Source organism: Ptychodera flava, chromosome 15 (genome assembly GCF_041260155.1).
Source record: "Ptychodera flava strain L36383 chromosome 15, AS_Pfla_20210202, whole genome shotgun sequence".
Taxonomy (NCBI): Eukaryota; Metazoa; Hemichordata; class Enteropneusta; family Ptychoderidae; genus Ptychodera; species Ptychodera flava.
In genome coordinates this window covers 36513149-36528844 of record NC_091942.1, presented here as the reverse complement: position 1 = coordinate 36528844, position 15696 = coordinate 36513149, and the positions used below count along the sequence as shown (strand labels likewise).

Sequence of the window (15696 nt, the reverse complement as noted above, 5' to 3'; positions counted from 1 at the left end):
GAGATCTTCCTGCCTTTCAATTCTTATATTGAGAATGTACTTATGAAGGCGTGACAAAATTTAATTTCAAATCAATATGGCTTCATATCTCCAATATGGTCTCTATACCTTTGTCATGTAAATTAGCTTTACCAAAGTCATCTTCTAACAAATATGCAGAACACTTTTTGTGATTGCTTGAGGGCGGTGAGAGCTGAACGATATACCTTCATTCATTTGGAGTAGGGGCTATCAACATTCTAACAGACATTTCTCCTCTCACAAACAACACACTGCAGTGTCAATGTTCTCTTTCATTAAGATCAAGATGTGTTTATTTCAGCTGACATGTCTGGAATAGTTCATGATACACACACAATATAATAGACTGGTGAAGGACGGAGACGCATGCATCAAGGCCACTACAAACCGTGATATCACAAAAAGTACATCCGGAGACATGAACAATTTTTTGAAGTCCAATTCTTGAAAGGACATGTTAAAATACAGAAAGTAATTGTGAATTGTCAGGAAGATACCACACTAAAATATTCATGATTTGTAAATCTGTATCATTCTGAAAAGATAATGTTTAAGTGTTGAAACCTCATGTCAGGCCCGCTTTGCTAAAAATGCAGGCACAAGGATCTATCATTAGTGCTGTATCAAGTATTGTACCCAGTCATTTTAATTCTGAGTTTCCGTGTTTGATGTCAAAATGGAATTGTTTGCTCTGAGCTAAATAAGTATGTTCTGATGCAAAGTTTTGTTTAAGCAGAGAGATGAAACTCACTTAAAGTACGTCTTACCAGCCCATAATATCAAATCAACATGTATGTTTCATAACTGTTCAGTATCATGAATGATCAGAATTGCTTCATTAATGGAAATATGACATGTCCATGTTTCACAAATAGACTTGAGATCTTTTCTGAATTGCACACTTTAGTAAATTGGATCACCCTGATACACAGTTGTGTTATCAACATGATAGAATTCACAATTTGATACTTTTTAAATAGACATGGCATCCTTTCTGACAGGACAGATAGGCCCAATCTCTAAATCAAACCAACAGCATGTTTTTTTTTTTGGTTTAACATTTGTAAAAAGAAAAATGAAATTTAAAATAATTGAGTTTAAATATGTAGTCTAAGATTGATAATCATGATCATCAAATTTTCAGTACTTTTCCATTTTCTAATATTCTGTATGCAAATTGTCTGCAAACTTAAAATGCTGTTTATGTCACTTAAAATCTGCCACAAGACTCAGTACAATTTTTTTCGTACAAAAATAGTGTGAGTTGACCAACATTTACCCGATTCTCACACATAATCTGTCCCCTTGTTCCCACAATGCAATTGGTACACTCCATGAGACTGGATTGTAATGTTGCATTGTGGGATCACACTGGACAACTATGTTTTGGCTTTCCAAGTCCTTGAGTTGATGCAGAAGAGGTACCATACAGGGTGAAAAAAGATTTTGTAAATAAACTACATTTGACATATTGAGAAATGTTAGCACACCAACATAAGTCATCAATTAAAATATAAATATCTTAATTTATAACACTGATGCTTAAAATTATTACTAAGAACATATACATTAAAATGAAAATCACTTAAAACAATCACGCACAAAGGTAAAAGTTACAGTTCAAGGCATTAAATGTAAGGTACTTCATTTGGTGTTGTAAGAATGGTTTGTGGTTGAAAATTTACAATTTGTGTTATTCAATAATTTATCATTTCTGAGATCAGAAATTTAATATGGACAATAAGAAAATTCCAGATACTGTATACTGTCTGGACTCTCTAAGAATCCATCTGAAAACTGCTAGTGACTTCTATGAAATCTTTAAGTACAACCCCTACTGATGTACAGACCTAATTCTTGTCATGTAAAATGACACTGCTGGCGTGGACTTTGACAATAGAGGGCGCTATTCCCATCACTGCCAGACCAATACTTCATTGAGTCTTGCAGCATGCTTGCTCCATTACATGCAGAGGACACGGCACATGTAGGCTGACATAGACATTGATTTTACACGCATCCTTAAAATTCAAATGTCAGCAAATGATAGTTATAAAACATACCATTGCAAAATCTTCTGAAAAGCAGTGTGCATGTTTCCATGGTTATGTAGATAAGTCAATGCCTATGCAGTGTACATCAACACCACTTTTCTCATGCAGGGTGACAATGTTTGCTGGAAGCTCCTACAGATTTATTTCAATCTTTATAATAGAAAATTACAAGTGACATTTTACTTCTAAAATCAAACTTTAAGTGAAGTGAAATGTAGAAATAGAATAATTAAATAGTTAATTTAAGGTATTCAATCTTACAAGAATTGTTTACCATAATTCATAAATAAGTAGATCCAATTGAGTTTGAATTTTGGAAGCTGTGACATAATTCGTGGCTGACTTTTTTCATTGACTGCCATACTCACAAACACATCATAACCATACTTCCTTTTAAATTAAATACACTGTATACTTATCACATATGTACAATATCTGGTAAAATTCAATGTATTTACACTGTACACAAAGGCTGATCAAACCTTAAACCTTGCCACTAATTTAATGTAGGCTTCTATATATAAACAACTTTCACAGATAAAACTTATGCCAAGCATATCACTAACAAGCATTTTACAACCCAGATCAAACACTGCTTATTCAATTTTAAGTATGTGAAAAAGATCAAAATATTTTTGGCTAGTGTCTTTTTCAAGATGGCAGCCTCTATAACAATGTTTGACTGTCTTCATATGAGCCTCCTTCTGTAATCAATTTGTATGTCAGATGAAAATTGACAATTTTCAGATCTGGTTTCGGAACTGTTTAGTTCATGACATAAAATATTTGTTGCCTAATGAAAAGTCAGAAATGAGATTGAAGACAATCGACACAGACTCTTGAAACTGATGTCTTCATATTTACTCTCTTTTATACACTAAGACATTTTCTGAAGACATATTTTCAAGACAGTCTTGGCTAGACTAGAATTTGGACAGATTTAGAAAGTGCTGGTGAAAACACAATCATGTAAGTAAATCCAATGCCAACCAAGGTTGTTCAACCTTCAGAAGCATAATTTTAAGTAACAGCTCATTCAGGCTGCCGTGTACTTGAAGCCTCTAAAAGTAATTCTTTCTACAAGGCTATATGGTGGACTATTTTTTGAAGTTTAGCAACTAACTCACTATCACCAGTCATGAAACTCCACAATGCCTGTTCAGTCTTACAAACATTTCTAAGTTTTAAGAAAGCATGAGTGTAATCTATTAAAACCATCTTCTACAAACTAATCACAAACTATGGGAGCTTGTAATTTGTTCAACATCAAGGTCATGTGGCCATCATGTGACCACTAGACAGACATGTGTTCATTAATTAAAATACACATAAGACTTGTACTACATGATCATATGTGGTCATATAATATTTTAAAGATGATTCTGAATCTAATAAATGAGAAACAGAAGCCGGAGAGCATCTTGACTGGTGATCTACTCCACTTGATCCCTTACAAAGATTTCCATGAAATTTTATTCTAAGTAGCAGTTTTTGTTCCTGGTTTGACATATGACAGAATAAAATCAACTCTCTTCTGAAGTAAAGTCTGATGAGTGATGTAAAATAGATTTTTTTCCTGGATAAAAAAGTTACCTTTGATAAAATTCAAAACACACTGTCTATATTGGTGAAATATAGTAGTTAAATATATTATGTATAATATATATGTGTAGACTTCATGAGTGAGGTATAGATGAAAAAAAATTCTTGAGAAGTATCTAAAATGATGCAGTCAGCTACATCAGTTAAACACACAATACACTGTTGTTAACAGGAGGACATGCTTCAAATAATTTAAGTTTGGAAATTGAAGTTTTCCATTACATTATGATAACCAAGGGTTGTTTCATCCTGGTATTAGTATTTCATGCTGAAAGAAGCACAGAAATCTCCACAATGCTGTCAAATTCAAATATTTTCACTTGGAAAAGTAGTCAGCATTCTTCCATTAGGAAATAAGAAGACAACTATTATGATACATCAGCTGTACAATTACATTCCTTCTGTTTGTTGACAGTATTGAAACTACTGTGTGGACATGAACCGCAGTGCTTGCTATTTTCTCGTACACATTTCCATAGTGTGCAGTTTGTAAATGAACACATAATTTGTGAACGTTACATTTGGATAGAAAGAGAACACTGTGTCACTGGTACACATTTCGTACATTAATTTTCCACAATGACACAAAAAAAAACTGGAACAATGGAAAGACATTTCACAGTACACACACTGCAACAAAATGGAAATCTGTACATCTCTGGTTAATACCTTATGAAACCTATTACACCAAAAGTTTTCTCTGGAGAGAAAACAACAATTTCAAGTCAAAATACTGACCTTCTTGAGAATGAAAGATCAGGTATGTGATGATTTATTCAATTGTATCACTTTTCAGTGACATGATTTTTATCTTCCTCAAAAAATATGACTCTTGATTTTATTTCAAATCAAGGAGTAGCTCTCAAATTTATCAACAGTGACTGATTCAAATACGTACTTTATTCAGCCTCTGCTCTAAGACTGGCATTGACTGTGGTTAAAATTCCTTTCGAATTTTCATAAATAAGAAATCTGTTTTCAGATAGCTCTCCTCTGAGACAGGTAAATCAGTTCAAGATTTTCCACACACATGTTGTACAGCTGACAAAGACTTGTTCAATTTTGGCAAAACTAACATGAAGTCTGAACGAAATCGTCAGGCTACGTTTCAAAACTTGTTCAGTTTGTGACACGATGATTCTGAACAAAGATTTGGAGTATGCAGTTTCAGGGTGACAAATAGCAGGGGTTGTAACTGACAGTCTCATCAAATGTCTAATTTTCTACATAAATGCATTCATGTATGCAAGGTGCATTAATGAGTATTGTTTAAATATGCAAATCATATGCTAATAACTCATTATCAATGGAAAATATTCAGCCTAATATCATGCACTCTTTGTGCAAGAAATAAGCAGTTTGGTATATAGACTAGAAGATTTTCCTGAAGGCATTCCGTGCACTCCATCGACAGAGAGCGAGGAGCACTCCAGATGACAAATGACAAAATGGAAAACTGACAAAAGCCTCAGAAGCGCAATGTAGTGTTAGTAGAGTTGTTTGGCAAACTGTCAATGGGAATGTGTGACTTCTGAAAATTCACATTGAAGAATTCATTCAGCTCCAATCAGCATACAGTCTGTGTGCATATGAAAGTGTTTGTGTTTTCCTGTCTATGCATCTGAGAGTGTTTGTGTGTGTTTATATGTGCTAATATTTTCTACTGACTGGTCCCTAGGACCAGTGTTATGGTATATCAAGTGTACCTAATGGCTATCTCAATGCTGATATATACCGTCTCTATCATACAAGACCATTGGTATTCACTGGTTACCATTGGTATTCACTGGTTACCATTGGTGTTCACTGGTTTGTTGGACTGACAGATACATTGCTCTTGGCAAAAGACAGCTATTCCAAGATTTCTGATTACTGATTTTACTTACCTCTGTAAAGGTAAACAGCTAATCTCACTGCACTCTCAACATTACACAAGCACCACCTACCCTTTGGCAAACTCTCATATTACAAATCATTCAACACTGTATAAGTGGTGAAAGTTGGCAATAAATTAATGGATGTTCAAAAATAAATAGATTTCTTTACTGCAAGCAATCTTTTGAAATTCAGGAGTGAAGATTCCTCAAAGAATAATCAGTTTGTAAGAAACTGGGTACGATTTGGACCTTGGCATTTCAATCATAACTAGGAGATATCCATGCAATTTGCTTATACTTCTACAGATAATAAAACCTGAGTGGGATGAAAATGATAAATTTCATGACACCATTCTGTATTTGCACAAAGATATTGCAAAATGTTACTTGATGTTGGCAGTAGTGGATAGAGTTGGAGGTTTTTGAGAGATGATCATAAGTATGACAGGAAAATTGATTTTGAAATCTGAAATAATTCAGAAATAATACTGTCAATCACTTTTAACAGTGATCATTCATACTATCCTCAATTGGATGTTTAAGTATCTGATACATCATGTACTGGGTAGTAGAAACACTTGAATGTCACACAGACATAAATTGTTAACCCCATATCAATATATTCTGTATTTTAAATCCTCCTTTCTACTTTCCCAGCACAAAATAAAAGTTGTATCTCTTAGGCAATACCTCAACATCATGAAACTCAACCATAAAAAATAGATAAAATAAATGCTTAAAAACAGTGGAGCAACATTTCAATAAATGAACAACTAAAAATAGGACAGACTGAAGGAAACATTCATGTGACGTTTAAAAAGAAATTTGTTTGTTCTTTATATGACCCTGCATCTGTTTAAACTGACCTGAAACTTATAAAAAATTACTTTTAAAGTACGCAAAACGATTGGTCAAATTGGTGTGACCTGAAAATTCTGAGATTCCTGAATGCTCTTCATTTTCTGGAAACATAAAAACAAAAGAAAAAGGGCAGTCAAGTGTGGTTGTGTGGGAAATAAAACACAGGTGGTACTCACTTCAAACATTCACACATATCAATGTGATAAGTTCATGCAATCAATGAACAAAAGAGTGCTTGCTCTACGTGAAATTCTGCCATGTCATGTGTGAGGGCGCTCTTCAATTCTCATGACTTGCTGTTCTGCGACAAGGGGCGTGATGAAACGTGAGTTTACAATTCTGCCGATTCAACGCCGAGAGTGTTGTCCGGATGTACAGTTGGCCCAGGCCCCATCAGATAAGTAGAAATGGCATAGAAGTGGAAGAAGGCGCCAGCAGCTACAAAGAGATGCCATATTGCATGGGCAAATGGAATAACACCGTCACTTTTGAAGAAGATGACACCAACTATGTAGATGAGACCACCAAATGCAACCTCTTGAAGGCCGTCGCCTGGTGAGCGCTGCCAATGTAAAGATAAGATAGCACAGAATCATGCATCAACATAATCACCACATGCCATGACAACCACTTCTCAAGAAATCAACAATTGAAGCCAAAACAACAGAATGAAAATGAAAACTCAGAACAAAGACGGCAATATCTGAGGCAACATGGTTTGATATTGCTAATAGGAAGAAAAAGACATTGTCTTTGTATGCTACAATGATGTTTATATTATTTGACTCTTTTGAAAGATAAAGAAGACATCTTTTATAAGTCAACTACTGAAATATATCATGCTGGAGAGAGAAACTGATAGGAGTTTGTTGTAAGGTCAATACATACCATTGACAGTAGTGAAACTGACGGACATATACCAAGCAGTATGTAGAACAATGTCTCAAGTTTCTTGTATCTGAAAGCAAATGAACGTAATTTAAAATGTAAAATGTTCAAAATCTTATTTCCAGTGATACATATGTAGGTCAATAGAGCAGACAGTTTAGGTTTATGCTGATTGGTCAATTGCACCAAGGTGCTTTACACTTGGTACATGAAAATTTGAAATTCACAATCAAGTGCCATATGTGTAGTCAGTAGTTGTGTGCCTCTGTGTCAATGATGAGAGTTTTAGCATTTCAAATCATTTTGACAAATATTGTTTGGTGACATCTTGCAACAACAGAGACGTGTTGTTAATGAAATAACCCTGGAGGCTTAAATCACTTGACTTGCTTAAATACTCTGGACAAGGATATTAAATGAATGAAGTGATGTGTTATGATTTTGACTTACTTCTCATAAAACATGTAATTGTACATGATACCTAGCAGGGCAAAGACCCATACAAGCCATCGCATGTGTATTCCTAGAAAACCCATGTCTTTTAAGTACAACCTACAAAAAAAACAACATTGAAAGAATTAAAAGTGTTGTCAATAGTGGATGTTTTTTCCAACCATCTTGTCCACTTTGTGAATTTAAGGTAAGATAGTGTCAGTCGTGAGATAATGGCCACAATGTAAAAAGTTTAAAGGTCTGTTTGCAGTTCTACATTGTAAGGTACGCTATTTTCAGTGAGGGTTATGTACATGAGAAAAATTTTTCACTGTCAAATTTCTTTAATTTCAGTGTTGTGATTGCTAACACTGGTATATTTTCATACCATGGTTTATTTCATGCCAAGTTTATAAGTTTTCTTCTTCTTGAAAACTATCATTACATGTTAGCCCCTTACATCTGTAGATTGAAAGCAGACACAGAGAGGGCAGCCTTAAAGTTGTGGCCTAATTAGCATTCTGATTGGCTGAGAAATTGTAACAAATTAGAACATTCTGGTTGGTTGGGGCATTGTGAACTGCATTTACACTTTTCATGGATATTTCACAATCATTGTTCAATTGATATGAACTGGGGGAAGAATCTGAATTCAAGCATGCTTGTGAGAGAGTCTTTCAAACAAAATATTTAAAAGTACAGGTAAGGAACTGAAGGAAGTATATTCTCATAGAAAATGATGGCAAAGCATCTGTCTTGCCAACAAAAATGTTACACTAATATACTTTATAATGTCAAGTCAAATAGGGGAACTGTACACTATCCTTTCAAAGATCAATTTTCTGTGTCATGAACCATTATGCTATTACAAATATCCGGTTCCACACCAATTCCAATTAGAATCCGAATTAAATTATATCTTCAATGTTATTATCTATGGCAGGGACGCAACCTTTAGCATTATGTGACTTGATTTGAAAATAATCACTTGACAATAGCTTCATTACTGGTATAATGTTGCCTTTTTGCTGGACATAAACTAATTTAATTTCTCTAATAAAATCCTCATTAGTCTTAAAGATGTGAGCTTCCTGGATGACAAATGTTAAAAGCATGCAACCTTCAGCAACTAGCCACATCATGTTCAGCTTTATTGATGGAGTAAACGTAAATTTAATAGGAATGCCGCACGACCTCTGGGAAGAAACTCACAAAAACCCACTCTCAATAAACTGTTTATGGCATCTATATTACAGAACACGGAATTACGTACGCATAAGTGGATTAGCTAGGCAGTAACATGTGAATTATGGTCAGCTTTACCGGCGTTTTTTCACCCAACAGAGAAAGTTCAGGAATATTAAAAAGGTCACCGAGTGCCAAAATTGTAACTCTACACATTATTAACACAAGTATTCAGCTTTTTTGACACCTCTTGATGTTTAACTTTTTCACCATCCAATACTTAACACTGCATATTATTATTTGATAAAATGTCACCACACACATACACACATATGTCATTGAAGGACATTCACTATCTTTTTAAAGTGTACCTGGCCGGTAGATGTAAATATTCTACATGCTTAATTATGTCCACTGTTGCCTATATATCTAAAAACAGCTATGCAGAACATTTGGACCGTCTGCAAAAGATATTAATTTAGATCTCAAAGTGAGTGAATCATCTGTTTTCAGACTCTTTGCCATGCAGACTCTTTGCCATGCAATGTATGTACCCATGTTGCAACATATTGATGCTGCCTTGCCGTCAACACAGATCATAGGTTATCAATGATAGTTGAGTTTTCTCACAGCGAGAACACAGATTCTATCTGTTCAAATTATCAGACATACCTGCTTTCATCACAAAAAAAACAAACATTACATTCATGCTTTGTATTCACTGAGACAAAAATTGATGACTGTTGTTGGTTATCGTATTTTTTTGGCCTCCCTTACAGGTTGTGTATTTACAACTAACACACTGGGTGAATTTTAAGGCTGATCTTCAACTGAATGTATGTAGGTGCCTTTTTGTCGAAACTACTAGTATCATGTTCAAGTACATTTCATCTTTGAAAACTATGAGGACAGTCTCTCTTAGGCTCAAAAATACGTACTGGTGAAGTTCAAAATCACTTGTAAATTGTAAAAGTACTTTTAGATATCACAGATGAAATTAAGTACAGAAAATAGACCTTTTTAAATACATTCATATTCAATAGACATTAAATGTTTTACAAAAGTAAGTCCTTCGACAATTACTCAAATACTAATATTATTGCCATATACAAAGTTCAAGGAATGGAGGACATGAGGTACAAGAGAAAAGGACACAGAGATTACTAAGTACCTTCAAAGCATTGGTTCCAATATCTGATTACAGTCATTAGAACAAATGCATGAAGAAAGATTGATGAAGAATTTGGAAGTGGGGAGGAGGTTACTTGACAGGCAGAGGGGTAGTTTTGTGATGATCCACCATGCTAGGAGAACTTTGCCAAAGAATACCGGTATATATCTGTTTCAAAATGCTTGCATGATGGCTACCATATACTGTGTACCACAGAAACATGACAAGATGTTTAACATCTGCTACAAAAATGACACAAGATGTTTCACAGACAGCAAGTTAATCAAAATTCCAACATTTCACCATAGTGTTCTTTTTTTAGGATTCCAACTCAGGAATCAAACAGTTCAAAATGCCTTTTTACATCGATAAGGTGATGGATACATTTCATGTAGTCAACTGAACTTTCTGATATCTTTTCTTGTCTTCCTATTGGCTTTGCTGTTTGCTACTATCACTGGTGGTGTTGCTATGGCGATATTTATCATAAATTGAACACCATAAACCCAACAACAATGTTTCATTTCTGAAAATGCTGACTTAATGACAACGAGAAGCACAAGCAAAAGTAAACTGAATACTAGGTATTTGAGGCACTAAGAATCTCATTCAGCGTTTTCACTGAGTGATTTTCATAAGGAAAACTGCACCAATGATAAGGTTGGCTTCTCTATAAGGAAGAAAAGTGGTTCAGTTGGGAGAGGCAAAATCAATTGGAAGGATGGCATTTAGAGGATAGAGTTCACACATTCTCCTTGAGATCAGAAGTGGAACAAGATTCCAACCATAGACTGCACAATAAAATGACAAATATTGATTGTTAAATTGGTTGGCAGTTTTAACTTCACTTATCTGTTTCTAATGGTATACAAACAATACATAAAACCTGACTGGCTTGATTTCAAGTATAAAATAGTGAAAATAACTGGAACTTACTTTGGTTTCAGTTGAGAAAGAAAACCTAGATTTTACCCATCTTATCATTCCTGACTTCTCTTTCCAAACAATATTCCATTTTAATGAAAATAGATAACTCTGCAGCACGGCATTGTAACGCTACCATCTGTACAAGTAATTTCACTTCTATATTAATGGGATTCAAAACATGTTTTATGTCTTCTTCATGAGTTTTTCATTTGCAATAATCCAATTTACTCCACATCAGGGAATCAATCTTGCAGATTGTATCACATCTAAAATTGATATTATCTGAGGCAGCTGCTTACACAGTACACAACAACCACAACCATGTTGATGTCACGCAATGACCGTGTGGAAACCGATGACATCATGGTAGATCTATAGATGTTTCTACATAATGTACAGTGAATTGTGGCAGTGGTTGGTGTTGTTGAATAAGGGATAGAAAAGACTGCAGCCAAATCATTAAATTTTCCTACACTGGTAATTTGCAACTTTCAGGCTAAAAGATATGACACTGACAATGGAAACCAACGTTATTTTTTAGTATGCTCAGACCCTCATACATGTATTGTACAGTTACCAAACATGACATTTGTCTTCTTCTAACACAAATCAAATTCAAAAACTTTGTTCTATAATTTAGAGAAGAAATCCCTGCATAGTGATATGAAGCTATTAAACAGACTGTGATACAGATGCTTCACCATCAATGAAAGCTACATTGTAAAATACATTTATCACTTGGCGTATTTTCTTCAAATACTTGATATTCTTGAAATGTTATCTGACACTTATACTCCAGTCACACCACATAAATTCACAACTCTATTAATAGTATTGCATATCAGAAGCCAATGAAATCTAGTCCACCAGAAAACATACTATAAAATTCAGTCTGAACTGAGTATTAGTCATATCAATAATGACAAGTAATTGAATCTTACTCCCTCCACATCACAAGTCAATAATTATTTCCAAATGTTTAACATTCAATTTTTTTCCCTTCTTTAATTCAACCCTTCACTAGTAGCAAGAATTGGATGTCACTATTATCTTAGGGAAGACCCTTCATTTCTCTGAGTCCTATAAATATTGTACATACAATAGTTGACATTGCAAATGTCAATATTGTGTATGACATGTTGGCTGTGAACCCTTGATACAAACATACAGTCAATCCATCAATTTAATCACTTACATCTTAAAATCAGCTACCTAGCAGACACAGACACACACACACACACACACACACTCCCCTCTCCGTCTCAACCACTGTCCTCAAAACTTCTGAGTTCTAATGGACAGAATGAATGGTAACTCCTATAGTCTAGTTACTTGATATCATACTATCAGAAAGACAAAACAAGGTATTTCAGGCCTCATTAGGTAAAGCCAACAGTGGAAGATGGCCCACTCCAATGACACACAATGACACCAATATTTTCATTTTGCCAGAGTCATTGATCAATGCTTATGGATATACAAATATTATGATTTTTTTTAAGGTACAACGCACCTCTAGAACAGATATTTAGGTTTCCAAATTTGGTCAACTCTATTCTGATCTATCACTTCTTGGGGATCCTCTTAAAGATCTTGGTGTAAGAAAACTTTTACCATCTTAATTTTTTGAACATTCAAATCTTTACTTTCCCCCATAGAGTTAGCACAAGGATAGTGGCCATTTTGAATTTCAAATATCAAATCTTAGGTAATTTGTTTCTCTAGTACAAAATTTTGCAAGGCGACCCCTGATTTTTGTTCTTGATTTGGAAAGAGAATGGTTGAAAGCTTCATTGAGGAAAGCTTCAGCAACAGCTTGTCTTTCACTTTCGACGCGCATACTACATTAATATCGTTATTCATCATCGCCCCATTAATAATGAGTTGCTCATCTAGATTGAGTAAATATTTTAATGATTAAAAGCAGACATTCTTCAAAGTCAATATTTTGTTTCATAATATTGACATAAATATTGAACAGTCACTGAGATATAATGGAAATAGTTGTTGGTGTATCAATTCACTGAAACATTTCAACAATTGGTGTAACTGTCTGCCAATAATCTGCTGGAAAGCCAATGCCTTCAGTTGACTTCTTGTATATACACCGATTCAACACCATATATTTGCATTTTTATCGTGTTTGTTTTTTCGTAACTGGTAATAGACCAACTCTGCATAGAGAAGACATGCATTTTGCTTCCGTTAAGAATTTCCATCCATAAAAATCCCTTTACATGATCTATGTTCACCATCAAAACCTATTTTTCCCTCGAGATAAAAATCTACTAAATCCTTACAATTTAACACAAGCTGTGAGGTTGCCGCGATATCTTCAATAAACGTTCACTTACCATGGAGTGTACGAGGCAGCAATAAAGAGATAAATTATCGCTCTGTCCCCAACATGGAAGAAGAAAAAAAGGTTCCTATGGAAGAAAAATGTACAAAATGAACATTTCATGAAAGTTAGAACTTATGCTATTGAATTAGGAGATGAATTCTCAGTTCCATTACTCATTAAAAACATATCAATATTATCGGTTTACGAAAGCTCACAATTTACAGGTCGGTACGATAAAAGAGCACTGGTATGTAATTTCCACTTTAAATCCATGAAGGGAAGCCATAAAAGACCTGATGGAGATAGCAATGGAACCTTGCCGCAATCCATGAATGCATTAAAATAGCACCTAATTGCCAAGAATACTATTTTTATGGCACCAGTGTGCAAAGCAAGTATAAATACGGCTTATTTTTTTTTGTTAGCCATTCCTGCTGAACAGAAAGTAAGGCAGCAATGGAGGCAGGTCAAGGTCTTCACATATATGGTATACGGTATACCGGTACAAGCAGTCTAATGAACACATTAACAGACTACAAACAAGTGTTAAGATGTACAAACATTCTAAAATTCACAATTCCAAATTGCAAACAAGATGTTATCTCTTCAGATTCTCTTGAATAGTATTACTCAACCCAAGAGGTTATTGCAAGTACATGTACAGTACATGTACCAGTAGTTTGTCTTTGTTATTGAAAGTCATCGGTCCCGGTAATCCATGGTATTTATAAATCCACGATGGCTGAAAAGTACTGTACAAGAACCAAACGTTAACTATGACAAGCAAAGGCTTTGTTTTCAACTCAATTTTTTGGCGTCAACAATAGTGTTTATATACCTCATGTTTCAAGACTATCAGTAAATGATTACTTATCAAAATGTTACTCCACAATGTCTTCCTTTTTTTCCTTTTGTAACCATTCAAACTTAACCTTCCCTCTCCAACCCAAATTATTGGTAACAGTGTTTCCGCTGGCAAAGTTTGACAGCTATATTGAATGAGGGGGGGGGAGGTAGGGGGTTGGAGGGGGAATGGGAGTAATGTTGTTTCATATTGTTTCATCAACAACTATAGTTAAATTCATTGGTTGCTCAAGAGATGAGAAGTTCTTCGGAAAAAATTACTGCATATTTTGGTCAATATTTTGGTCAAAATGGATATTTAAAAGATTTAATAGGAAAAAAAGACAGACAGACATACACACATACATACATAAACACAGACAGACAGATGCCACCGACTTACCATATAAGCTCTCTTTGGTATATATACATATACCAAATGTGAGCTAAAAAACAAATCTGGAGATTTATAATAGTTTTTAACTGTATTCTATATTTATACTATGGAAGATTTTTTGTGGACTACATGTACTTCACTGTGCCTGACTAGATTTTACTGTATTGACATCATTCTGATTTGCAGTATTTTCTCATTTCAAGCTCTTCGACATCAACGCAACTCAATATCATGTAATATGTATGAATGTGGTAACATTTGATGGAGTATACTTTCAAAGGAACACGGATGATATTAAAAATGATGATTGTCTTGCATAAATCTTTACTATGACACGAGTCATAGCAATATTACAAAGACTGCAGATTAAAACTGTAACTTTACACTCATGACATCATATGCATTCTCTATCCGCTGTACCTTTCTCACTAGAAGCCCTGTGCTGTCATAAAGCAGATACCCGGTATACAGCTATGTTAGTTTACCAGAGATTAAACTGATACATCTAGCTACTGGTATGGATAAGATCCATTACCTACTGATTTATAACTTTCTGTGTCTAAATTTTATTACTAGATGATCAAAACACTGCACTCTGAGTCAAAGTCCTCTTTTACCATTATCATCAAAATATGTAAATTGGTTGAAAAAACAACATCAACCAGTGACCACTATCTGTAGTTATATGCAGCTATGCATACCATGTGAAATTTACCACAATTCTCTCTTATTTTTGTACACATGGACATCATTATGCAATCTGCTTAGCTTGTTTTTTTGTAGTTTCAATTTTAAATTGTGAGTATACCAACACAAGTCAATTGAGTTGAATATTTGACAGGCAAGCAACATAGGTCAAGTGAAAATTTTGTCATGGCCATTCAACGATATCAGCAGCCTTTTCTTAGACAACACTGGTGCAAGCAGAATTAGCAAAATATTTACGATGACTTGCGACAATATCTGTGCAAAATTTTAGAAAAATTGCTATCTCCATCAAGCTGAAATGATTATTTTGCAATGTAATATTATTTCGGCATATTGTATTGAAAAAGACTCCAGTAATAACAATATGTTGGCTAATTTAAAGCAAA

General features: G+C 34.5%; 1 protein-coding gene across 2 annotated transcripts in view; it reads right to left on the bottom strand.

Annotated features, from left to right (window-relative positions):
- Positions 1–286: 286 nt before the first annotated feature.
- The window catches only part of LOC139152049 (monocyte to macrophage differentiation factor-like), a 43623-nt gene continuing 28213 nt past the window's right edge, over positions 287–15696 (bottom strand). For both annotated transcript variants that reach the window (XM_070725138.1, XM_070725137.1), the window contains exons 4-7: positions 13373–13447; positions 7754–7855; positions 7304–7373; positions 287–6977 (exon numbers count right to left, since the gene is read on the bottom strand). In XM_070725138.1, coding sequence (XP_070581239.1) covers positions 6747–6977; positions 7304–7373; positions 7754–7855; positions 13373–13447 — 478 coding nt within the window. In that variant the 3' untranslated portion in view covers positions 287–6746. The remainder of the gene's footprint in view (positions 6978–7303; positions 7374–7753; positions 7856–13372; positions 13448–15696) is intronic.